Source organism: Nothobranchius furzeri, chromosome 3, assembly GCF_043380555.1.
Source record: "Nothobranchius furzeri strain GRZ-AD chromosome 3, NfurGRZ-RIMD1, whole genome shotgun sequence".
NCBI classification, from domain to species: Eukaryota; Metazoa; Chordata; class Actinopteri; order Cyprinodontiformes; family Nothobranchiidae; genus Nothobranchius; species Nothobranchius furzeri.
In genome coordinates, this window is record NC_091743.1 from 48,613,389 (window position 1) to 48,638,238 (window position 24,850).

Here is a 24,850-nt window from a genome sequence, read left to right on the forward strand (position 1 = left end):
TGGGGAGAGGGACGTCTGGGCCTCTCTGCATATGCTGCTGCCTTCACAACCCGACGCCGGATAAGCGGGTTAGAATGAATTGATGGATCTTTACAATTGTCCCTTTACTTGACAACTTTTAACCCATTTAATTCAACCACTTATAAACACATAACAGGCATGGATTCATTTTAAATGAAATCTTGTTGCAGCCTGTCGCACAATGTGTTCCCACTTTTTTCATCTGAACCCGTGACACATTCTAAAGATAACACATTCTGATACATAAAACAGTTCTTTAGCACCAACAAAGGGTTCCTCAAAGAGCTGAGGACGTGTTTCTGTTTGCCCTGCAAAAACTGTGCATCTAAGCTCTCTAAATATTTAAGAAATGAACACGACTGAACCAGCAGCTTTGAACCAACAGGCCAAGAGGATCAACATTTTGTTTGAATATGATTGAACATTAATAAAGAGGTCCGCTGCTGTTCAGATGTTGATTTCCATCTATGTGGTTCCTTGATGTAAAGTGAGCTTCATCCTTCCAGTCAGGCTGAGTCACTTCCTCGTCATCTCTCTGTCACTACCTGAAAACATGTTGTACTCAAGACTGAAGCAGCGTCTCTGATTCACTGAACAAGTAACAAAAGTCATCTATCTGTGTGTGTCATGGTGCGCTGGCATGATTCTCCTAACGATACTTTGACCTCTCCGCTCCTTTCTGCTTCTTGTTTTCGTTTTATTGCTGCAGTATGAATTTACTGTCGGACTTGGGACTTGTGCACAAAGTTGTTTATTTATTTAGTTTTTTTTTTTTTTGCTGGAAACAGATTTCTGGTTGTCTTGTAGAAGTGATCATTTGGAAGAAAAAAAACAAAAACAACTTATCTATAAGTGGATGAGCAAGCCTAACAACTCTATGGAAACCAGTTCTGCCTGCACGTCCAGTCCATGTCATGCACACTTCTAAAAACACTGTCTGTCTGTTCTTCTATCTTGTCACGCCAAACTTAAAACTAAATCAGAGAAAGGAAAAATAAAACTGCTTCTCCAAAGAAAAACATGTATTCCTGGCTAAGCTGCATAAAAAGAATACACGTTATGTCCGAGCAAATATCTGCTCAAAACCCGAAGCAATAATAAGACTTTAACACCCAAGGCACAAACACAATAGTTTTTCCTGTAAAGCGAAACTGTGCAAAAAAATATTTATTCTTGAAAACAGTTTAAAGTGATGAGGAAGATCCTCATTGACACTAAAATATACTAAAACAGTTTGCAGATTTTTATAAAAATCAACAACGTATCTCTTGTGCAGCATTGCATTGCTTTGCACTCAAAAACAATTCATTCTCTTAATCGTAGCTGAATTGTGCACTTTATACCACACCTGACTGCAATGAAAAAAAAAGTGTTTGATACTTTTTATGATTCACGATCAGTGAACAAAAACAGAATTGTGTTCACTTTTTAGTTCCAGGAAGTTCTTGGCAGAAAAAGAAACTAACACACTGTCTGACCTTCGTTTAATCCTTCCAACAGAAGACGAAAGCCTGTGTGAACCCAGGATTTTATAGAAAAGGTTTCTAAGAGAGAAGAGTGATTAAATTATGTATAGTTAACTGATCAATAACTAAAGAAAATGTTTTTCTCACTGGGTTTTCTGCACTGATTGGCTAGTTGCTTTAGATTGCCCCCTTCTGGAAAAGGCTGGAAACTGTAACATCTGATCTACAGGCACAGCCCAAGAGATTAGAAAATCATGAAAACATTTCAATATCATTGCTCACCCCTTCCAGGAATATTAACTCATGTAATAAATGAGATTATTACACATAGAAGGACATACTTCAAACCTTTATTTCCGGTGATTTGTATTGTTATGGCTTCCAGATAATGGAAACGTTAAATTCAGTGTCTCAAAATATTAGAATATTATTTTTTTAAAATGACGTGTTGGAAACTTATGGTGTCACACCATAGGACTCCAAATACCTGCGCAGGTTTCCTGAGCCTCTGAGGTCTCAGTCTGTGTCTGCAGGCTGCACAGCCACAAAGAAGAAGACTGCCAAATGCTGCATCCAAGCATATTTGTAGAACGTTGAGTGAAATAGAAAAGCGCGGTATGAAAAAAGTGCAGCAGCAACAAGGAGAACTGTAGCCTCGAGATGATAATCAAGAAAAATCTATTCTGGAATTGAGGAAGAGAGGAGAGGCTAAGTTCAGGATGAGGGAGGTTTCCACAGTCTCAGATGATTTGATGCTCCATGTCCTCTAATGTGTTGGTTCATATTCAACGCAGACATCTAGCAGAACATTTTAGAGCTCCTCGTGGTTCTGTCTGTTGACAAGCATAATGGAGATGTTGATTTTATTCTTCGGCAGGACTTGGCTCCTGCCCACATTGCCAAAGGAGCTTAAAGACTGCTTCAGTGACCTTGGTGTCACTGGGCTTGATAGGCACAGAGCTGACCTAAACCCACTATAGAGACAAAAGACCCAGCAGTGTAGATGAAGGTGACTGAAGGGTACGATGTTTGCTTCCTTCACACATCAGCAAAGCCACAGGTTGAAGGCCTCCATGCCACGTTGCATTGAATCATGCAAAAGGAGGCCCAACCATAAAAGAGATGATGTGTAGTTTTTACTGTTAAACTCTGGAAATAGGCCGTCAGTGATAAGAGACGAATGGAGAAAGCTGTGAAACGTAATTAATGCCACAGCCAGTAGCGGTTTTAGGCACGGGCAGACAGGGCAGTTGCCCGGGGCGGCATTTTTTCATGACACAAAAGGGGCGCACAAGCGCAGAGTAAAAAATTAAAAAGAAAGAAATCTGCGCCGCACCGAGGTTTTCTATTATCTGCCATATCACAGAGTCTGGATTGGAAACAGCAAGTTGGCGCCCCCTGCAGCTGCAGGTGCTCCTGCTGACTGAGAACGTTCACGTGCACCGTGCATGTATGAAGAAGAGGCAGGGGAGGGGTGCGGCATGGGAATTCACCTCTGGGTCTTTCCCAAATGAAATGAGCGGGTAGGGGCTGAATCAACTGTATTAACATGGCTAAAGTCAATCACATCTTGATGTTCTTCCATTTAACGCACATTTCATTCATAATATCATAAACACAGGCCTATCATTCTTTCAGGTTTTTCTGAATTGTGTGAAATGGCCGAATAAAAAAAGGAAAAACAAAACGATTTTGTGGTCACCCCTCATCAAGGTCAAATTGTTTAGTCCTGACTAAAGGAAACTTATTGAGTCAAGAGCCAAACAGAAGAGATGAACATAAAAAGGCTAAAACCACCAGGTGCCCGATTCAGGAAAAAAAAAGAAAAAAGAGGAGAAAGATAAAGGTATGTACGCTCTCATGATGCATGTTTTCAATTTTTTGAACCAGTTAACTGGGATTTTAACGGTTAAATTCTGTCAACTAATTGCTAACAGAGCTAATAGGGCTGAAATATTGAAACGAATATTCAAATGGTTCGAAAAAATTCCTTGAATTGTTTTTTACTGATTCAAACTAGGATTTGTTAAATGCTCGCTGCAGCCCGTGGCCTGCCTGAACAACAACAAACACATGTTGATCATGTTCACATAATAATAAATAAAACAATTTTACAAGCAGAAGAAAACTCCCCAGTCACCACTAACTATCTTGTTTATTTATTGCAGATGGCTGCACTGATTATTTTTTACATGATTTGTTCTGTAAAAGTTGGCATTTTTGGTAGTCTACAGTTTTTTTTATGTCAGTTTAAATTACAATTTCAGAGGCAATTCTAAAATATTATGGATCATGATAAAGATCTATTGGAGATCTACCCCAACTTTTGGACTGCTCTGCCAGTCACTGTGGCTCAAGCTGAGAGGAGCTTTTCAAAACTTGATCAAGTCATACCTGAGGTCAACTATGTTTCAGGGGCGGCTCACTAACCTGGCTCTGATTAGTATCAATCACTCAGTAGGGGAGCAGATTTCATATGATGACGTTATTGATGACGTTGCATCAAGGTTAGGTTTTAATTTTAGTTTGTGTTTTCTGTTCTAAGTACAATGCTGTAGTGATTATCTTTAGTTTGTTATGCGTGAAATATTTTATTTAGAATATTTATTATCTATTATGTTCATATATTCTTAATATTTAGTTATTGTTTGTTTTTGTATGTTTGATTCTATATATTTTGATACAGTATATAATGTATGTTACTTTACATTCTGACAACTTTTATAGTAATTAATGTAAATATGTGCAACTTAGAAAAATTAATGTTCAATAGTCATTCTAATAAAACATGCCTGTTTGTAGAAAACATGCGTGTGTTCGTGCAGGTGGTGTGGTGGTGGTGGTGGGGTGTGTGTGAGTGTGTGTGTGTGTGTGTGGGGGGGGGGGGGGGCTCAAAGGGGGCCTCGCCCGGGGAGTAATTTCATGTAGAACCGCCACTGGCCACAACAAGTCATTTTGTCCAACAATTGCACAAATAATATCTAAAAAAGAACACACAAATGGCACAACTAATGGTGTCTTCAGAAACACGGAAACAAAAAGACCTTGACAGCTCTCGAATTAACGCGGATGAAAATGCTGTGAACAGAATCGTTTCCACCATTGATTCCATGCTGAACCCTTTCGACACCGATCAAAGATGGCATTGTGCCTCTTAGCTCTGGGAGAATAGCAACAGAAGAGATTAAGGAGGATTTGCTTACAGCTTCAGAAAAGGGAGAAAATGCTGTCAAAGAGTTCATGGACAAAAGATTAACACATTCAGTTGACTCATTCACTCCCATCAAAGCACAAAATCTGAAGACCTTTAGTGACCAGGCAAAAACCAACAGAAAATATGCAGTGGGCAAGGAAGTGATTCTCAATGAGGACAAGAAGCTATTCTCCAGACTACTCATCATAGGTCAGAGTAGAAAGGTAGACATGAAGGAAATTTTGTCTTACTCCCTGGGAACAGTTTCATATCCTTTAGCTGGTGCTGACGGTTCACTAGCAAAAACAAACAAGTCAGTCCTTCTGGATATTTCGGAGAACAAAGCTGGAGACTGCTTGGTTGACAAAGTTCCAGCAGAAAGTGCTGTGCTCTTTGATGGGATGGCAATCATTCAAGCTATTCGTTACAGACCAATCACTTTTGGGAAACTTTCTGGTGTCATATTGCAGTACATCATAACAATAGCTCAGCTGCATAAATGTTCAAGGACAGACTTTGTGATTGACCAATATCCAGAAATGAGTCTTAAAAGTCTAGAACGTTCACGGAGAGCTGGTGGTGGAACACAGGGAATGCAAATCTACAGACGAGATCAGAGGACACCAACACAGTGGAAAACGTTTCTGTCAGACGGAACAAATAAAGAGGCACTGGCAGAATTCCTTTATGTTGCATGGAAAGATGCTAACCTTAAATCTGTGGGGCAAAACCTCGGCTTGTACATAGCACATGGAGTACAATGCCACTGCGTGACAGTTGCAGAAGGGTTACAAACTCTGACTACTGTTGAAAGTTTGACATGCGATCGTGAGGAATGTGACACCAGTGTTTTTACATACAAAACATGCTGCACAGGAGCACAACACAGTGATCATAAAGAGTCCTGACACAGATGTGGGAGTGATAGCTGCAAGTCTACAGAGAGAGTTACCATGTAGCTTATATTTCTTCACAGGAGTTGGTAACAGAAATAGAATCATTGACATCGCTAAGGTCTCATCAACTCTTGGCAACAGCCTGTGTTCTGTGCTTATTGGGATTCATACCTTTTCAGGTTGTGACTCTACAAGTGCTTTCTATGGGAAAGGCAAAAGAAAGACATTTTCTCTTGCTTGTGAAAAAACAAGTATCTGACTGCATTTACAAATTTGGGTAGTAACTTCTACTTGGACGCATCAACTTTTGCAACACTCTGCAAATATGTATGCCACCTGTATGAACAACCAACTGCCCAAAATGTAAATGAAGCCAGATACAAAGCATTCTGCATGGCATCAGAATTATCTATCCCCCCTACAAATGATGCCCTGTATCAACACTTGAAAAGGTCAAACTACCAAGCAGCCATAATGAGGTCAGCTCTGAAAGCTAAGACATGTGCCCCCTCACCTGCTGGTAATGGATGGCACATTGAGGATAGTAAGCTGACAGTTACCTGGATGACTAGAAATCCTGCCCCTGACTGATGCAGGTAGTTCACTGTGGTTGCTGGAAGGGCACATGCGAGACAGGAAGGTGTTCCTGTATGTCAGCAGGACTGTCATGCACAGATTTATGCCAGTGTCAAAATTGTGCAAATGTATCATTAGCCAGTCTTAAGCCAATGAAGAAAAAGCTGCATCTGACTACAGCTCTGACAGTGACAGTGATGAGTGATACACTGTGTTCTTGTAAATGTGTGAAAATGTTGTGTGAATTTGTAAATAATATTTTTCTGTAAATTTTTAGGATATCAGCACAGGAGGACACTGGGGATGCAGCAAATCATTTATAAAAAAAACCTTGAGGTGTGCAGATATGTTTTCTGTGTATCTATGAACCATGTTCAATGGTTTATTGTTATATTTCTGTCTTAAAATGTTCTGCTTTTATTTTGACATTTGTTTTGATTTTAGATGGACTGAGACGCGTGTAAACATTACTCATATAGGAGGACATGATCGTTTTCAAAGTGATCTCAGAAAATGTAATAAACTGAACTGATGTATCTGGATATGATTGTTTTATTAACATGCATTAATTACACCCAAGTGAATAATCCCATCATTTCATCCAAATATACAGTAGTTACTTTAGAAAAGCAAATGCTATTTCAGTAAGAAAATATAGACAGATTATGGCAAGACAGAGCTGGAACCCACACAAAATGACATTTCTTGTAGTTGACAGAATATGAATAATCTTGCCAAATAAATATTTTCAACGTTTGCTCTATATTTTTGGTGAAATATTGTACAAATTTAGAGCAAACGTCATGCAATATCATGTTTGTACATTAATGTTGGGCCAGAGCAGTGAAAGGGCTGTGAAGGCCTGTAGCTATTATTCTGATTATACTAAATAAAAACGTGAAACATTTAGTAAGAATGTCATATTATACTGTTCAAAAATGATATTTGACGTTATTTCGCTCCAAGTTACTTTTTGCGTGTTTTCGCTCCACGCTTCCATAAAAATAATTCTTTTCCACGAATTAAGACGTTTTAAGGAATCTAATTCATAATCGCTTTTTGGGTCGGTCACCATGTTGGATTTCTGCTTACTAAACGCGTGCACGGCATTGGTTCAAAACGGTCATGTGACAGTCGCTTCACTTCTTTCTAATTCCGCTCCAAACAAACTAGTCCCGAATTAAAACAACGATCGTAATAAACAGGGCAACATTGGCCAGGAGAACTTTAACTTCTGAAACCTGTACGACGAGTGTACTATTTTTATGAAGCAAAGAGCAAGTAGCCACAAGACCTCGGAACGAGATGAAACGAAAACGGGGTTCACCTGAAGGCCTAAAATATCCATGAAAATGTTGTTGAAAACTGATAAAATTTAAAAAAAAAAGTTGAAAAATGTTGGTGGCTTCGTAACATTTTGCCATAAAAATGCATCAGGTGTGGGTCTAGCATCTTTGGAGGACACCATGTTTCCTTCTGGTCGACGACCATCGATGACATCACACTAGATGATTGATTGTACGACTTACGGGAGTTATTTTACCATGTTCAAAAATATTCAGGCAGTACGCAAATTTAACAACAAAATTGCTAAACTCTTCAAAAGCTATGTGATAGAACAGAATCGAAAAAAGAAATGCAATATATTTTGGCCGAGCGTTATGAAGACGTCAGTGGCAGGCGCAGGACCCCGACCAGATGCGGTACCTACGCCACCTAAAAACTAGCATCGGCATTCCATTTTCTTGATGGAATTAACCGAAGGACCGTAATGTCTGAAGAGTCACGCTGAGGTCACAATCTTTCTGCTGTGGTGTAAAACTACCCTGAAGTGTTCGTACTGCCCCCTAGTGCTAGGAGACTACACACTGCCTCTTTAATAAAAGGAAACAAACATACTTTTCAGAAGCCTACATTTCTCTTTAAAATGTCTTTTATTGATCTAAATTCTAATTTTGAGACACTGAATTGTGAGTTTTCGTTATCTGTAAGTTGTAATCATCACAGTTACAAGAAATGAAGGTTTGAGGTGTTTCACTTTGTGTCTAATGAATCTAATGAGGGACAAAGAACATTTTTTCCCAATATTCTCTCATTTTTTGTACTTGTTTTCAGCTGTGTAAACACGAGTATAAAAACGTCGCTTTGATGCTCGTCTCTAACAGTCGACACCACCTGGAGAGACAACCCATACAGAAAATGAATTTATTTGTAATACGGCAGGATCTCGTCTTACACCACACACAGATGTCTGCACGCATTCAGCATCGAAACATGATCATCACTTGTCTTATAAATCTACTAGTGTAACTATAACGGTACAGAATGAATCATTAGGAATATTTTTTTCACACTGATTATCATTGTTTTACAGACACGACCTTTAAACCCCTAAGAGGAGAAAACTACCACCGAATATCAATCCAGTTACACCAGAAGAACTAAGGATACTCTGTGACTACAGTTCAGACATGTTGGTGCAAAACCTGCCTTTTCTGGCAGAGAGAGAAAAAACATCTGCAAATATTTTCTTTATAGATAAATATATGTGATTAAAATTCAAACAAACCAGCAGAGAGGAGATCATGGCTAGATATAAGGCCACATAAACCAAACAAACGAAGACCTACACACACAGTAAATGCTGGATATGATACTGGTGGGTTGGTAGAGTGGACGTGCAGCTTGTGATACTGTTGCTTGTGTAAGAGTAGAGGTACCCACGGATGGCACGAGGAGGGAACGATTTATTCAGATCAGAGCTTGTGGATTCTGCTGGTTTCAGCCTTGGTGCAGTCGTTCAGCTGAAGTTCGAAAAAATAGTTGATCTGCTCGTACCCTGCTCTCCTTCACAGAAATACTCGCACAATTCACAAAGATGATGCAAAAAGCGTGTAAAATAAACACAAATACAGCTATTTGAAAGATGCTTCCACAATATCCATGTTCAGTAAACAGTTTTCAGTGACAAAATCAATGCAATTGGTTAAACAGAACAAAGAGAGAAACCTGATCCAGTCAGACAACAAGGGTAACAAGCAGCAGCAGGATTTTAAATACATTAACTTTTATACTGTTGTCACATTTAAGCTGATAATTTGATTATGCTCCTTGTAGGGGACAGTACAGCCACTCTTACGTATGGAGACGTGTGCATGATGCCAACAGGAAGTCTGCAGGTGGGGCAACCGAGAACATGTTGTGCGCTTTAAATATTTAAAAAGGGCGGCTTCAGGTTGCCACAGCGCAGTAGAAACGCAGCACAGATATCAAAGGATTTCCTAAAACGCGTCAGTGAGACAAGGATTCTTAAGTGTGATGACTAACACCAGGGCTGCTTGCACGAACACAAGAAGGAAGCACGCACGCCGACGTGAATCCAAGCACTAGATCTGATAGTTAAGGTGCTCAGTATTGCTCAAAACAGAGAAGGAAGAGCAACATTTTAGAAGCAGCTCTTGTTTGATTTCATTTGTTCTAAGTCATGGCTCTGTTGCCCTGCAAGAAAGGAAAGACTTCAATAAAAGATAAAAACGATCATAAACGACAGCTGGACTGTTTCTGGGTGAACGATGTGTAGGTAAAAAACATAAAAGACCTATTTGACTGAGTGCTGACTCAGCGGAGTAACACATGAGTCAGCACTTCACCAGGAGTAAATGGTAGGATGGATCCAACAACAAGAAGTGGGCATTAGAAAAAACAAGTGTCTGCTGTGTGTGTGTGTGTGTGTGTGTGTGTGTGTGTGTGTGTGTGTGTGTGTGTGTGTGTGTGTGTGTGTGTGTGTGTGTGTGTGTGTGTGTGTGTGTGTGTGTGTGTGTGTGTGTGTGTGTATTTATTAAATAACCACTGAAAACTATCTAGAACAAAGCAAATAAAAAAGATAAATCTCCTGACTCTGAATCTTGCTTCGTACCCATCAATCAAAACCAACCTAACACCCTCCATCCTCAGGAACAGGAAAAGTTGGATCGGGTTTGCTGCTGGCTGCTTTTTCCCCAGTCTCACTTCTATTTTTTGTTTTTGAGCTGATTGGCCAGCCAATCAAGGCCCTCGTAGAGGCCGTCGCCACTGGTGGCACAGGTGGCCTGGATGTACCAGTTGCGGTGGCGGAGGGAGTGTAAGCCCAGCTTGTCCGTGATCTCAGCCGCGTTCATGGCGTTTGGTAAATCCTGTGGAAAAGGAGAGAGATCCGTCAAGTGAATGCAGACAGATCCTTTATTTTATGTATGCTCTGTTAACATGTTGAGTATTATTTTAGAAATTCAGTCAATTTTTACAGTTTGGTCTCTTTGTCGTTATCAGACTGAACAGCTACTTTAATAATTACTCTAAATTAAAAATGTATTAAAATGGAAGACATCATAAAGGGACTGAACTGGACCATAAATCACAATGTAATTGAAGATTGCTTTTAAGAGACGCATTTTGATGGGAAACAGTGTCAAACAAATAAACTCAGCCAGATTAGTGTGTGTGTGTGTGTGTGTGTGTGTGTGTGTGTGTGTGTGTGTGTGTGTGTGTGTGTGTGTGTGTGTGTGTGTGTGTGTGTGTGTGTGTGTGTGTGTGTGTGTGTTGTGTGTGTGTGTGTGTGTGTGTGTGTGTGTGTGTGTGTGTGTGTGTGTGTGTGTGTTTATAAAAGACATATAGACTTTTTCAAAATAATTGTTATCAATAAATCATTTGAAGGTCCTATTTCAAGTAAAATTCCCATTTTGGAGCTTGTGACCATTTTATATTGCTCGATCTTCACAAAAAACACCCCCAAAGCGGTTTTTAGTTTCAGACATGCATTTTTCTATCTCAGTTGCAAATCCTAGCTGGTGTGTCGAGCAGGCTGCATTCATTTGGATGGAGTGGTTGCTGCGTCATCGCGGCCTACTCCTTCCCAGTCTCCTGTCCGTATCCTTCCTCCCCTGGACTGTAAACATGCTTGGTCTCTCCGTGCAGCTAGCAAGGAGTTTAATCTCCACAGTTGTGAAGATGTGATTTCTTTCTTTTCTAGTCTGCCTAGGACCCAAAAATTGATTTTTGTCTGCAAGAACAGGATCAGTGACCAGTCTTCCTGAAGAATCGGCAGAAATTGTTGGATTTTATCTTCAGGAGCTCTCAAAAACAGAGCCAGAATGTGACCATGATTTCACAGACTGCTTGTTAAACCACCACCAGTACCGGAGCGGGTTTTCAGACGGATGACTTACTCAAACCGGCACAAGTCCAGCGTTAAAACCACCCAATGGAGAGCCGGGGTGGTGAGCACAACCAAATGCTAACTGCTAGCTGACTGGAGCAATGATTCGGGCTGGGAATCTGCTACCATCTCAGCCCGGGGGTGATGTAGTAAGTGGGATATGACAGTACATCTGCAGCAAGGGTGAATCTGCAATCTCCAGGTCTGCAGCTGTGTACTATGGTGAAACTCACATGTATGTGTGTGTGTGTGTGTGTGTGTGTTGGGGGGGGGTCCATAATATCCAAGCGTCTTATTTCTGGGTTAAAGGAATGAGTCACGAAAATAACTTATACTTTATAAAACATGATATCTCAATAGTGCCTGGTATTATATGACATATTGTGCTAATTTTTGCTCTGGAAGGTGTAGAATAGCACGATACATGTCCTTAACTTAGTACAAATTTATTAATCCAGCTCAGTACTTGCCACAGAATAATTAAAGTATCTGGAATGTTGTAACTTAATGAATCTGTATTAGTCAAACATTTGAGCGGCTGACCTTTGGTACTTTGTTCTGTTTAAAAGACATTTAGGTGTTTAGTTAGGAGAATAACTTTTGGTTTCTTTTTAAATCCAATTTCTACCTTTTTTTTTTAGATTTAGCTTTTATTCTACAAGTTAAAACTTTATTTGACTTGATAATGTAAGCAAAACCAACATCTTTAAACACAAGCTAGACAAAAATAGAAACAGGAGTTTATCTTCCCCATTAGGACCAGGTACTGTGTTAAGTGGAGGCTTGCCTGTTTGTTAGCAAACACAAGAAGCACCGCGTCTCTCAGCTCATCCTCAGCTAGCATCCTCATCAGCTCCTCTCGAGCTTCGTTCACTCGTTCTCTGTCATTACTGTCCACCACAAAGATTAGACCTTAAAGCAGGAAAAAAAACGACAAGTGGACGTTAAAACATTTTCCAAAGAAGAGAGGAGTTTATGGTGTCGGATTATCTCTGCTCACCCTGCGTGTTTTGAAAGTAGTGCCTCCAGAGGGGTCGGATCTTATCCTGTCCGCCCACATCCCACACGGTGAAGCTGATGTTCTTGTACTCCACCGTCTCCACATTGAATCCTGAGAGGAGGAAAGATGTTACACAACGCGCAACATCGTGAACATTGAGATTAATGAGCATGAGTGTGAAACTCGAAAGGACGCACCGATGGTAGGGATCGTGGTGACTATCTCTCCAAGTTTAAGCTTATAAAGGATTGTTGTTTTCCCTGCGGCGTCGAGCCCCACCATCAAAATCCTCATCTCCTTTTTTCCTATCAGGCTCTTCAGTAAATTCCCAAAAATGTTCCCCATGATTCAGGTGAGCTTCTCAACCTTGAGTCTTGCTGCTTCAGTCACGGCGCTGCAGGTTTTAGGAGAATCTCCTGCAGGGACTGAATATTAAGGAGGGCTGAAAGGACAGAACAGAAAAAAATACTTTTTAGTTATACTTTAATGTGAATCGCTACTTTGGGAGTAAAACATTGAGTCACAACGACCCTTCTCACATCTGCTCTTATAAAATTGAAGCATCCACTATCTCCATCACAGAGGGTGATGGAAATCTGTGCCATGACTCCAGGCAACAATGCAATCTGTTCAGACACTTTTCATTATCTTTTCTCCTTGAAACTGCAACAAAGCCAAACCCTTGCAGCACATGCAACATGTCCCACATTACCAGGTCTGGCTGTACTCCCTAGAGCTCACCATAACACTACATTTCCCTTTTGGAGCATAAGGAGCTTCTCATTAGAATGATTTTAACACCGATTTATGATCAGCACAAATGCATGTGCATAATCTACAAGAGAATAAAAACAGGGGAAAATATAAACACTGAAAGAGCAAAGACCTTCAGTAAATGTTCCGTTTTAATCTGGATTATCCAGATGATGAAATGTACAAACTGTAAACTTGAATCATCATGCAAACCTGTTATTTTCTGTTTAGAAAAAGATTATGATGTGTGTCATTTCTATGTAGTGACTGAAAGCGACAAGAGCCCGAGTAGAGTGGGATGATGCAGCAGAAACGCTCTCCGTGGACCTGTCCATGGTGCTGGGTGGACGTAAACACACCACAGCCATCCTTTGTTTTGACCCCTGGTTTGGTGCGGTCAGGGCCTGGTGGTGTTCACCCAGCTCCGGTGTCTCCGCTTTAGCCTAGGATGCTACGTTAGGTAACGTTACAGCCTGTCCTTCATACGATCAGCTCACTTCACACGTCTCCACCCTAGCATCATTTCATTTCAGCACACGTGAAAACTGATCTCCTTTCAGTTCCTGATAAACTATTCAGATTTATCGGTAGAAATCTGTATTTTATCAGCGTGAACAACTGGATGCGACGGTTGTTAGCGTGTGAACCGTTCTGGTGATCACCCACATCCCCGCTCCGCTCATCACCTCAGCGGGTGAACCTGCTACCACAGAGCCGTTCCAAGCCGCTTCAACCCGGCTAACACCGAGCCCACGCGGCTACTACAGAGCACACACAAACGTTTAGTACCATTACTCCGGTGTGTGCCGGGATACGAACCGTGCTGACGGTACGGTCGGTGTCCTCGCTTACCTTAGCCGAGACGAGCCGAGCCAGTCCACTTCTTTAACGTCTCACGAGATTTTCCGCAGGAGCTCTCAACAGCAAATGAAATCTCGCGATAGTGAAAGCAAACTTGTACCTGTACTGTGAAAATTAACTTTTTAAAAATTGAAGTTTAGCTGACCTGTAGTCCATTTTCTTTTACATTTTCACCCCAAAGCATGGCTTACTAGTTTTTGATAATTAATATGATTTTTTTCCAAATCTAAAATGCAAAGAAATAACATGAAAATTGCAGAGTTGTGAGGTCCTATACTGCCCAAAAATACTACTCATCTCATAAAAGATTCACATATATCATAGATTTAAATTCACGGATTAATGATTTAGCTCAGTTTAGTTAGGCGGATTACATCTGTTGTTCCTCTGGAGCAGATTTTTTATCATTCAGGTCCTGAATAATTTAAAAGAGGATCTGTGTAGGCTTGGTTTTTGGTGATGGTTTGTTAAAAGGAGCATAATATTTAATAGCAGGTTTTCTCTATTTTAAATGGGAGGCATTGTATTGTTGAACTCTAAACAGCAGCATTTTAAAAAATGCATGTTAGCTCACCCTTCAAATACAACCACCAGCCGCCACTGATACAGGAAATGATGAAGTGGTTTCCAGAACTGAAACGCACTTGTGCAATACTTTATTTGCAGGAGTGAAACAAAGTAAAAATATCTGCTGCATGCAAGCGGTGTCACAACATAGTGCTGTAAAACACAATTAAGTCAAAGTGGGTTGTGTGTTTAGCACCAAACATCTGTTAAGGCACGTGCTGCGTGTGGCAACAAAGACATGCGAAATTAGTAAACAAGTGATTAATGTAATGATATGGTCTAATGGAGAAGGAAATTAGATGAGTCATCAGTTTCTCTCATATCAGCTCTTAGTGTCATGGTCTGCGTCTGTGTCTCCCCTCATGTGTCTCCTTGTGTTCTCCATCCCTCTCTAGGTTCTCCTTTCGTGTCTCCTAGTGTCCTTGTCTGCGTCTTCCTCATGTGTCTCCTTGTGTTCCTCATTTATCCCCAGATCTGCAGCCCTCTAGGTTTCCCTCGCCAGGTATCCCCCTCCCAGGTCCTGTGCTCCCATGGTCCCCCTTAGTCACGCCCCTGTAGGTTTTCTTTCTGTAGTGTTTTTCCTTTAGTTTCAGCTGTTCATTTATCAGTCTCTTTTAGTGTGTTTCCTTTTCCCCCACCGGTTCTTTAGTTCTCCTTCCTCAGATTATTAGTTAGTTATTTTGCTCTTCCTGTTTTTAGGTTTTGTCTTTAATGTTAGGTCATGTTATTTTTCTTCCTCTTCAACTCACTGCCCTCTCCCTGGTTAGTAAGTGAGTTCACCTGATTTCTCTCCCCACACACCTGCAGCTCATCTCCCTCTCATCCTCCCCAGCGTATAAAACCCTGTCTGTGTCTCAATCTTTCGTCGGTTCATTGTTCTTGTAAGTCTTGTCTCGTGCCTCTCTCTAGCTTCTAGTGTTTCTAGGTCTATAGTGTTTTGACTTCTCGCTTTAGATATTAGGATTTTTGGTTTTTGATTCCTGCCTTCTTGGATTACTCCTAAATAAAGGGTTTTTATTTTCATCATCCACCTCCTGCCTCGGTTATCTGGTTTTCTGCATCTTGGGTCCTGAACTTCCTCCTACACCAACTCATGACACTTATAAGTGCTAAAGTCTGCTTAATCAGACACACACTGATTAAAGGACATATTTTTTTCTATAAATTCACCCACCTTGTTATTCGTTCAGACACAAAATGCAATAAAATCAAGTATAAGGAGATTTTTTATGTTCTTTTGACTGTCAGTGAAGCAGTGGCACACATAAATGAGGTACTGATGATTGTGGTTTCTGAGTGTTAAAAATTGTGCATCAAATTTTAAGATGTGCTTTTTCTTTTAACTATATGCTTTATTTTTAAACCTAGAGCCAGATTATGACACTTGTCTTCTTCTCTCCCATCTTTTCAGCAACACTCAAACAAAATTAAACCACTTATTGTAAAATTTTTTGTAAATTTGTTTTCATTCAATTTATTCTTGGCTCTAAAACTAATTAATAAAGACCTGTGTAAGTGCTTAATGGGGGAGAGAATGGTTGCACTGGTCTTTGAGACATTCAGGTTTAACCATCTCTTTGTTACAGAAAAAAGGAAATGTAACCCTCTTGTGCTTTGATTTAACAGAGTTAGCCGAAAAAGTTTAAACTTTGGAAAGATTTCTGCTCAGCTTTGGTAACCGTTGTGAGGCTCAAGCGGTGTTTTCTAAATGGTTTACCAAGGACAAAGTTTAGTTCAAATTGTCGCCACTGGAGGGCGTCAATTCCCCTTCTAGTTCATTTCAAACTAATAACCCAGCTGGGTTTAACACTTTGAAAGTACACAGTCATCATGTTTAACTGTTGCACAAATAAGGTTTTAATTGTATTTTTTATTCTATTCAATTTGGTTCATTTATAAAGCGCCAAATTATGACAAGAGTCGTCTCAAGGCACTTCACATGGTAAACATTCCAATAAAGTTCAGTTCATTAAGCCAATCAGTAAAAAAATGTCCAATATAAGGAACCCAGCAAATTGCATTGAGTGACTGACTGGTATCAGAGTCCTAACAGCAATCCTCTTACTAAGCAAGCATGTAGCGACAGTGGAGAGGAAAACTCCCTTTTAACAGGAAGAACCCTAGATCTTGGCTCAGTATAAGCAGCCATCCGCCAGGACTCACTGGGGATAGCGAAGACAGAGCACACACACACACACACACACACACACACACACACACACACACACACACACACACACACCAATATCAAAATAAAAACAGAAAAAGACTGTTAAATCATCTTCCCCTGTTGCTGACTCTTTTTATTTTCATTTTGAGATAATTTATGGGCAAACAAGCGCTGCTTACTCTCCACACGCACTGCAGCCAGACTGTAGAAAGACTGTAGCAACCTGGGTGATGCTGGAGCAGGGTTTGAGGCGGGCTCTTCAGGGCGGGGAGGCTCAGGTGCTGGTCCACCGCCCCCTGACCGCTAGTCCTTATCTTCACAGCATTATAACACATCAGCGTTGCCTGATACTTAGCGATTTTGGACGCAGGCAGACGGTGCGCGCTCTCACGTTTCCCAGAGGGTGCAGCTCTTTCCCAGAAGTGGAAAATGAAGACACGCGTTTTTCTCCTCCTACTCGTAGCTTTCTCCTGCGAACTTGCTCGGGCTGAGGAGGAGAATGAAGCAGAGGAGCTGCAGGTGGAGACACTGGTGAGGAGCAACGCCATCATTTTATATAGTAACAACATGAAAATGGACACATGATGACTCCTTCTTTCTGTAGGTGCAGCCTGAATCTTGTGCCATGATTTCCGAAATTGGAGACACACTGAAAATCCACTACACTGTAAGTCACTGAGCTCCAGCTTTGACTTTTATTGTGAGCTGTTGTTGTTGTCGGTGTGTGTGTGTGTGTGTGTGCGTGTGTGTGTGTGTGCGTGCGTGCGTGCGTGCGTGTTTACAGTCTATGGTTTTACCACGGGAATTTGGGGCGGTGCAACACGTCAGCATTACTACAGCTCCACGTGTTCCAGCAGCGAACTGCACAATGTTTGTCTATATATGCTTTACTTTAATTTCATATTTGTAAAATCTGAATCTCTCTTGATTATTATTTGAGTTTGTAAAAATTAATCAGTCTAACCAAATAAACTATGTCAGCTTCTTAAACAGCTTATATATATATATATATATATATATATATATATATATATATATATATATATATATATATATATATATAAGTGATTTTTTTGTTTTAGATTTTTTTAATAAACAAAATTTGAATACTTCGTTTTCAACCTTACACTGTGTTTTTTTTGTATTCATTTTTATTTTTGGTCCTCTGTACAAAAATACATTCATTTAAGATTATTTAGGCTCCAAATGTAAAATGTCCTTAGTTCTCATTCTCTATTGCTGTACTGAACAGGGTAAACTGATGGATGGAAAGGTGATCGATACATCTCTGTCCCGGGATCCTCATTCTCTTGAACTGGGGGCAAGACAAGTTATTCCTGGTAAATTGACAAGTAATAACAGCATTCTGCAGAGACTTTTATTTGCGTAAAGCTGGGTTGTTATACTTGTCAGGTTTGTAAGTTCTGCTTATTGACTGCCTTCTTTTTCCAGGCCTGGAGCAAAGCTTGGTTGGTGTTTGTGAAGGGTGAGCTCTGTGAAAACATAACTTTGTATTAGACTGACATAGTTACATTAAAAACAAACATTCTATTTTTTCTACAGGCAAAAAATCAAAGCCATCATTCCTTCTCATCTTGCATATGGAAAAAGAGGTTTCCCTCCCACAGTTCCAGGTAGTCAGCGCAAACACAAACTGATAGATTTAAGGCATGTTCTATATATATATATGTGTGCTCTATATTATGGCTAATATGTTCATGAAATGAAAAACAATTAAAAACCTTGAATGCTCATAATTAAGATCATAATGTAAAGACTGATTGCGTGCTTTCCTCAGGTGACGCTGCTCTTCAGTTTGAGGTGGAGGTCATAACCTTGTCACGAAAGACACCGTTTGAAAAAATGATCAGGAGCTTGTTACCCACCATGTGTTTGGCTCTGCTACCCGGTCTGCTCTGCTTGATCGGAGTCTACATCTACAAACGGGGCTCGGCTGAGAGGCCAGAGAAGAAGAAGGCCAAAGATAAGAAGAGCAAAAAGAAATGAAAACATGGAAAAGAACATTTTAAATAAACTTCATGAATGGTTGTGTTCTTCATGTCTGTTTATTAATGGAATAATTTTTTGTATGTTTTCATGTGAGAAAGTGCATTATATAATTCAATAATTTTTATACATTTATAAAGACAATGCAGTTTGGTATCTAGATGATGTTTTACATAATTCTAGTTTGTTTATGTCTGACAGACACAGTGGCGGTTCTACATGGAATTACTCCCCGGGCGAGGCCCCCTTTGAGCGCCCCCCCAACCGCCCCCACCACCACCACCACACCACCCCACCTGCACGAACACACACGTTTTCCAGAAACAGGCATGTTTTATTAGAACGACTATTGAACATTCATTTTTCTAAGTTGCACATATTTACATTAATTACTATGAAGTTGTCAGAATGTAAAGCAATATACATTATACACTGTATCAAAATATATAGAATCAAATATACAAAAACAACTAAACTAACTAAATATTAAGAATATATGCACATAATATATAATACATATTCTAAATAGCAAAAATATTTCACACATAACAAACTAAAGATAATCACTACAGCACTGCACCTAGAACAGAAAACACAAACTAAAATTAAAACCTAACCTTGATGCAAAGTCATCAATAATGTCATCATATGAAATCTGCTCCCCTACTGAGTGATTGATACTAATCAGAGCCAGGTTAGTGAGCCGCCCCTGAAACATAGGTGACCTCAGGTATGACTTGATCAAGTTTTGAAAAGCTCCTCTCAGCTTGAGCCACAGTGACTGGCAGAGCAGTCCAAAAGTTGGGGTAGATCTCCAATAGATCTCATGATCCATAATATTTTACAATTGCCTCTGAAATTGTAATTTAAACTGACATAAAAAAAACTGTAGACTACCAAAAATGCTAACTTTTACAGAACAAATCATGTAAAAAATAATCAGTGCAGCCATCTGCAATAAATAAACAGGATAGTTAGTGGTGACTGGGGTGTTTTCTTCTGCTTGTAGAGTTGTTTTATTTATTATTATGTGAACTTGATCAACATGTGTTTGTTGTTGTTCAGGCAGGCCACAGGCTGCAGCGAGCATTTAACAAATCCTAGTTTGAATCAATAAAAAACGATTCAAGGAATTTATTCGAACCATTTGAATATTCGTTTCAATATTTTCAGCCCTATTAGCTCTGTTAGCAACTAGTTGACCGGATTTAACCGTTAAAATCCCAGTTAACTGGTTCAAAAAATTGAAAACATTCATCATGAGAGCGACCATACCTTTATTTTTCTCCTCTTTTTTTCTTTTTTATTCCTGAATCGGGCACCTGTTGGTTTTAGCCTTTTTATGTTCATCTCTTCTGTTTGGCTCTTGACTCAATAAGTTTCCTTTAGTCAGGACTAAACAATTTGACCTTGATGGGGGGGTGACCACAAAATCGTTTTGTTTTTCCTTTTTTTATTCGGCCATTTCACACAATTCAGAGAAACCTGAAAGAATGATAGGCCTGTGTTTATGATATTATGAATTAAATGTGGAAGAACATCAAGATGTGATCGACTTTAGCCATGTTGATAGTTGATTCAGCCCCTACCCGCTCATTTCATTTGGACCCACCCAGAGGTGAATTCCCCCGCCGCACCCCTCCCCTTCCTCTTCTTCATACACACACGGTGCACGGAGCGCCTGCAGCTGCAGGGGGCGCCAACTTGCTGTTTCCAATCCAGACACTGTCATATGACAGATAATAGAAAACCTCGGTGCGGCGCAGATTTCCTTTTTTTTTTTTTTTTTTTTTTTTTTTTTACTCAGCGCTTGTGCGCCCCTTTTGTGTCATGAAAAAATGCCGCCCCGGGCAACTGCCCTGTCTGCCCGTGCCTAAAACCGCTACTGGACAGACACATTGTAATTTGAAACTCAAATTGACTGCTCTTGCATTTTATTTTTAAATGTCAGATTTTATAGAACAGCTGTGGCAGACGTCTCACACTTCTTAAGGTGTAAATGTGATCTAAACCTGTCAAACTAAGTAAAAGTAATCATTTCAATAAGAATGGGAAATGTCTGTCTCAATTAGTACTTATGTGGTTTAGATGCAACAACATGCCGTAAAAAGCAAAAAACTGAGCTGGTAAATTCCCAAACCTGGGATAGCTGTTCCAACTCAGTCAGCTAGCAGCTAATAACTAATACCAATCAATTACTGTATAATTAATTTGTGAGTCTAAAGCAATGCTTGAAAAGTGTTATCTGGGTTTTTCTATTTAATAGCAATCAGGATTCACCTATTTTAAGTGTAAAGTCAAAACGTGATTTTTAAAACCACTTATGAATGCAATAAATATATAAAAATAAAATAAAACAGGTGTCTATTCATGGACAATAGACTTGTAGCCAAAGGTAAAAAAAAGTAGTTCCATTAATCCTGTATTTCTTGAAAAAATTGTATTGTACTACCGGTATTTTGTTGTATCAAATTCTTTTCAAGCAAATGTAATCATTTGCTATGATAGAAAAATGCATCATTGAACAAAATTGTTTACAGTATTTCGGAGCTAGAGCTTCGTTTTTTAATTAGCGTAATTTTTATGAAAGTGTAAAGCCCAGAGAAAAAGATAAATAATTAATGTTTTAACGTGTTGGTGAAAAGCGACCACAAAGCTGAATTTCAAATAATATATTTTTATTCATTTAGGAATCGTGCAACGCGTTTAGGTTTAATCACGCAACCGGAAGTGCTCTTTTTGTTTTTATATCCCTCCGCGAATGCTTGTTTATTAATTTTAGTGCTTTTAAAGTTCAGTGCATCCTCGTTTTCTGTTCAGACTAACTTAAAGTCGATCTATTCTCATCTAAATACCAAAATAATAAAACAAACGAGAAATAACATATTTTCTTCAAAATAAATGCATTTAGGAACGAAATGTATTCAGAGGGCGGGGTGGATGGGTTTTTTTGTGCCGGTGCACCCTCTTCCGGTCCTCTTTCTAGCTTCTCGTGCATCATGGTGAGTGAGTTTTAACGACGGCGGCAGTGTAAAAATAACAAAACTTGTTTTTCACTCGATTGCGCTGAAGCTGTTTACACATTTTATACATTATAATCATACAGCGAACTTATATCTTAGAGAATTAAAGTCAAACATAACTTATACAGAATGAAATCTGAATTTGGGCCTAATGCTAATAGCTAGCATGCTAATCATTTTGTACATGTGTTACGTCTGATGGCAAAAGATCCTGTCATTATTTGTCTTGAAACTACATGAACCGAATTGTGCTCACGGCATGTTAATTCTAAGATATTTATCTAGTAGCTTGAGTAGATACAATTTAACTTGTCTTATGTTGCGGGAACCACCTCATAATGAACTATCACGACTACCAGTGAACCAGAGATTCGTTCACTTCGTAATAATTTTATATAGAGTTAAGAGAGTATACCTTTTGGGTTATAAATTATGTAAGGTGCATTGGATGTCTTTCTCAGTAATGTGTGGACAATAGCATTAGATCTACTGTATTTCATTTGAGAACGTTTAAATGGTAGTTGTTAGAAGCAGTCTCATGGCAAACAAGGAAAGACGTTTTATTTTTTCAGTGAAGATTTAGTACATATTTGTCTTATACTAAGATAATTGCTAGTTAAACTATACAGGAAGTGCTGTAAAATAGTGTTGAAACCTTTCAGATATGTAGGTTTTAATTCCCCGATGCTACACTTTGTTTTATGGTCAAGGATTTTATTTACAGATTGAGCAAATTTGGTGCCATTCTAAGGTGCTGGATAATTGTTACAAATATGAAGAGTATTTCAAGATAACACAAGGTGCTCCACTAGTGCAGTAGCACATTCAAAAATTATTTTCAAAGATGATGACAAATAAATTAAGAGTGGGAAATATAAAATGAGGAGGATAAACAATAATAAAAATGTAGAGGTGTTTGTTGCATGTAATCTTGCATCATGGACATAATTTAGCAGCCTTAATTGTTTTACTTAAATATTAATATGGCAACTTTTTGCAGACCAAGAAGAGGAGGAATAACGGTCGTGCCAAGAAAGGCCGCGGGCATGTGCAGCCCATTCGCTGCACCAACTGTGCTCGTTGTGTACCCAAGGACAAGGCCATCAAGAAGTTTGTCATCAGGAACATTGTAGAGGCAGCAGCCGTGAGGGACATCTCAGAGGCCAGCGTCTTTGACTGTAAGCATCTTCTGAACCTTTTCGCTTTAATCCAGCTCCCTTGTTAAGCAACACCAAAGTAACGTTTGGTGTGAATCAACTTGAGTTTTACAAAATTTTAATTATTATATGGGACTAATTAATATAACAAAGCTGTATTATTTTGCCTTGTAAAAAAGTCAGAGCTACAGGTGCTCACCAGCAGGGACGATTCGCAGATTTTTTTTTATCACTAAGGCTCAAAAGTCCACAACAATTATATTTGTGATATATATATGTATGTATGTATGTATGTATGTATATATATATATGTATGTATGTATGTATGTATATGTATGTATGTATATATATATATATATATATATATATATATATATATATATATATATATATGTGTGTGTGTATTATGTATTCTCATAAACTTGGATGATTCTGGAGTCTGGTTCTAGTCAGTTTTTTTAATTTATTTTTTTTACTTTTTCAGCATATGTTCTGCCCAAGCTCTACGTGAAGCTGCACTACTGTGTCAGCTGTGCTATCCACAGCAAGGTAGTGAGGAATCGCTCCTGTGAGGCCAGGAAGGATCGCACCCCACCACCAAGATTCAGGCCTACTGTGAGTATCATACACAATTTGTTGTAAAAATAACTGGCTAATGTGGAAATTTACAGATAAATATTTTGGAAAATTGTTCAAACACAAACTCCTGAAACCAAGTAAAAAAAAAAAAAAGACATCGTCATTGATTCACTCATTTATCTGAACTTTCTTTTTCTTTTCAGGCTGGTGCACCAAGAGCTCCTCCAAAACCCATGTAAAGCAGAATCTGAACATGCCGTACATCTAACAAAGAAAATAAACAATCTTTACAACAACTTTAATGTGTGAAGCTCTTCAATCTTTTGTGATTAAAGGAAAGAAGTTTAGTCAAGTTTTTTTTTTTATTGGCGTAGACTTGCAGTACAGAACTTAAAGTAGTTTTATTGGTCATTTATTAAAATGTGTAATATCATACATTTAAAAATGGCTTTTGTCATTCAAGGCAACAAAAAGGATATTTAAGCTGACAAAACTAGAAAGCAACTGACCGTCACAAAGCCTGGATGTTTTTAAGTATAATCTTGGAACGGGTGGACCTAGTAGTAGTTTTGAGATGAAAACAACCAGATGTTGGTTCAGGAGCAAATGGCTTTGGTACAACACCTATCACCTTCAGAAGCACATCACCATCCAGTGGTCAGGGGAATATGTTTGTGGGCAAATTGTGCTGGAGAAACTGGACTGAAAAGTTTATGGACTTTTCAACAAAACACTATAACGTTTATTTTGTCAAATCTTTGCATTTTATTGGTAACCATGACCATTTTTGACAGTCAGGTGAAAACTGGTTTAGGCTGTTCTAATTATGGTGTGGTGGCAAAATGTTAGCAATCTGCTTTTAAACCATTCAGTTTTTTGGGGCCGCTGATTAAAGCCGGGGTTTTCAGTTCCACTAAAACGTGTTTGATGCCACCCCTCCAGGACCGGAGTTGAATACTCCAGGACAGTTGAAGTATTTTTCCTGTTAACTGATCTATATTGTCAGGTTAAATACGTAATACCTCAAACACCAAGTTTGTCTTTTTTAGGAGTAATGATGATAAACTTTGTTGGAAGTCTCACATAGATCATGTGAAACGGAAATTAAGTATTTCTATTCTTTATAAAACTTATTGCACAAGAGCAGCCTTTATTTACTGTACACTTCCCTTTGCTTGCCTTATGCGAGTTATTGTGTGGAAATTTGGGGGAAAACATAAAACATATCTGGATTCAATTTTTAAATTGCAAAAAAGAGCTATTAGAATAATAAATAAAATGGATATAGGGAGTCCACAAACCAATTTTTGTAGGACCAGCTATGTTAAAATTTAAGGACATATATCTTAAAACTTTAGAAATGATGTATAGAATGGTGAAAAAGAATGTT

At 39.1% G+C, this 24,850-nt stretch overlaps 3 protein-coding genes and 1 long non-coding RNA gene across 5 annotated transcripts; 2 read left to right on the forward strand and 2 right to left on the reverse strand.

Annotated features, from left to right (window-relative positions):
• Positions 1-8,343: 8,343 nt before the first annotated feature.
• LOC107385694 (ADP-ribosylation factor 3) lies at positions 8,344-14,048 on the reverse strand. 2 transcript variants are annotated; one of them, XM_054749332.2, is made up of 5 exons: positions 13,949-14,048; positions 12,541-12,785; positions 12,344-12,454; positions 12,131-12,255; positions 8,344-10,324 (listed from the first exon to the last, which is right to left on the reverse strand). In XM_054749332.2, the coding sequence occupies exons 2-5, from the start codon at positions 12,686-12,688 to the stop codon at positions 10,163-10,165; spliced, it is 546 nt and encodes a 181-aa protein (XP_054605307.1). In that variant the 5' UTR covers positions 12,689-12,785; positions 13,949-14,048; the 3' UTR covers positions 8,344-10,162. The 2 variants fall into 2 exon arrangements, with proteins under 2 accessions (XP_054605307.1, XP_054605309.1); XM_054749334.2 differs by having other exon boundaries at positions 13,916-13,982.
• Positions 14,049-17,001: 2,953 nt separating this feature from the next.
• Positions 17,002-18,885, forward strand: fkbp11 (FKBP prolyl isomerase 11). The gene is made up of 6 exons (XM_070549865.1): positions 17,002-17,225; positions 17,299-17,361; positions 17,947-18,034; positions 18,147-18,180; positions 18,258-18,328; positions 18,493-18,885. The coding sequence occupies exons 1-6, from the start codon at positions 17,124-17,126 to the stop codon at positions 18,699-18,701; spliced, it is 567 nt and encodes a 188-aa protein (XP_070405966.1). The 5' UTR covers positions 17,002-17,123; the 3' UTR covers positions 18,702-18,885.
• LOC107385693 (uncharacterized) lies at positions 17,824-20,486 on the reverse strand. The gene is made up of 3 exons (XR_011520210.1): positions 19,977-20,486; positions 18,581-18,648; positions 17,824-18,187 (listed from the first exon to the last, which is right to left on the reverse strand). It is a non-coding gene; the product is annotated as an uncharacterized lncRNA (long non-coding RNA).
• A 1,091-nt stretch (positions 20,487-21,577) lies between these two features.
• Positions 21,578-23,756, forward strand: LOC107385691 (small ribosomal subunit protein eS26). Its single transcript, XM_015959762.3, has 4 exons — positions 21,578-21,703; positions 22,725-22,902; positions 23,366-23,496; positions 23,664-23,756. Exons 1-4 carry the CDS (start codon positions 21,620-21,622, stop codon positions 23,697-23,699), a joined length of 429 nt encoding a protein of 142 aa, XP_015815248.3. The 5' UTR covers positions 21,578-21,619; the 3' UTR covers positions 23,700-23,756.
• Positions 23,757-24,850: the final 1,094 nt, after the last annotated feature.

What these genes read in the sequence shown, in the direction of transcription:
- LOC107385691 (XM_015959762.3), top strand. Translation starts at nt 21,620, where the DNA reads ATGTATTCAGAGGGCGGGGTGGATGGGTTTTTTTGTGCCGGTGCACCC. An exon ending in AGAGGCCAGCGTCTTTGACT is followed by an intron (nt 22,903 to 23,365) that starts GTAAGCATCTTC and finishes TTACTTTTTCAG; the next exon opens with CATATGTTCTGCCCAAGCTC. An exon ending in CACCAAGATTCAGGCCTACT is followed by an intron (nt 23,497 to 23,663) that starts GTGAGTATCATA and finishes TTTTCTTTTCAG; the next exon opens with GCTGGTGCACCAAGAGCTCC.
- fkbp11 (XM_070549865.1), top strand. Translation starts at nt 17,124, where the DNA reads ATGAAGACACGCGTTTTTCTCCTCCTACTCGTAGCTTTCTCCTGCGAA. An exon ending in GGCAAGACAAGTTATTCCTG is followed by an intron (nt 18,035 to 18,146) that starts GTAAATTGACAA and finishes TTCTTTTTCCAG; the next exon opens with GCCTGGAGCAAAGCTTGGTT. An exon ending in TTGGTTGGTGTTTGTGAAGG is followed by an intron (nt 18,181 to 18,257) that starts GTGAGCTCTGTG and finishes TTTTTTCTACAG; the next exon opens with GCAAAAAATCAAAGCCATCA.
- LOC107385694 (XM_054749332.2), bottom strand. Translation starts at nt 12,688, where the DNA reads ATGGGGAACATTTTTGGGAATTTACTGAAGAGCCTGATAGGAAAAAAG. An exon ending in CACCACGATCCCTACCATCG is followed by an intron (nt 12,455 to 12,540) that starts GTGCGTCCTTTC and finishes TCCTCCTCTCAG; the next exon opens with GATTCAATGTGGAGACGGTG. An exon ending in CTACTTTCAAAACACGCAGG is followed by an intron (nt 12,256 to 12,343) that starts GTGAGCAGAGAT and finishes TCCTGCTTTAAG; the next exon opens with GTCTAATCTTTGTGGTGGAC.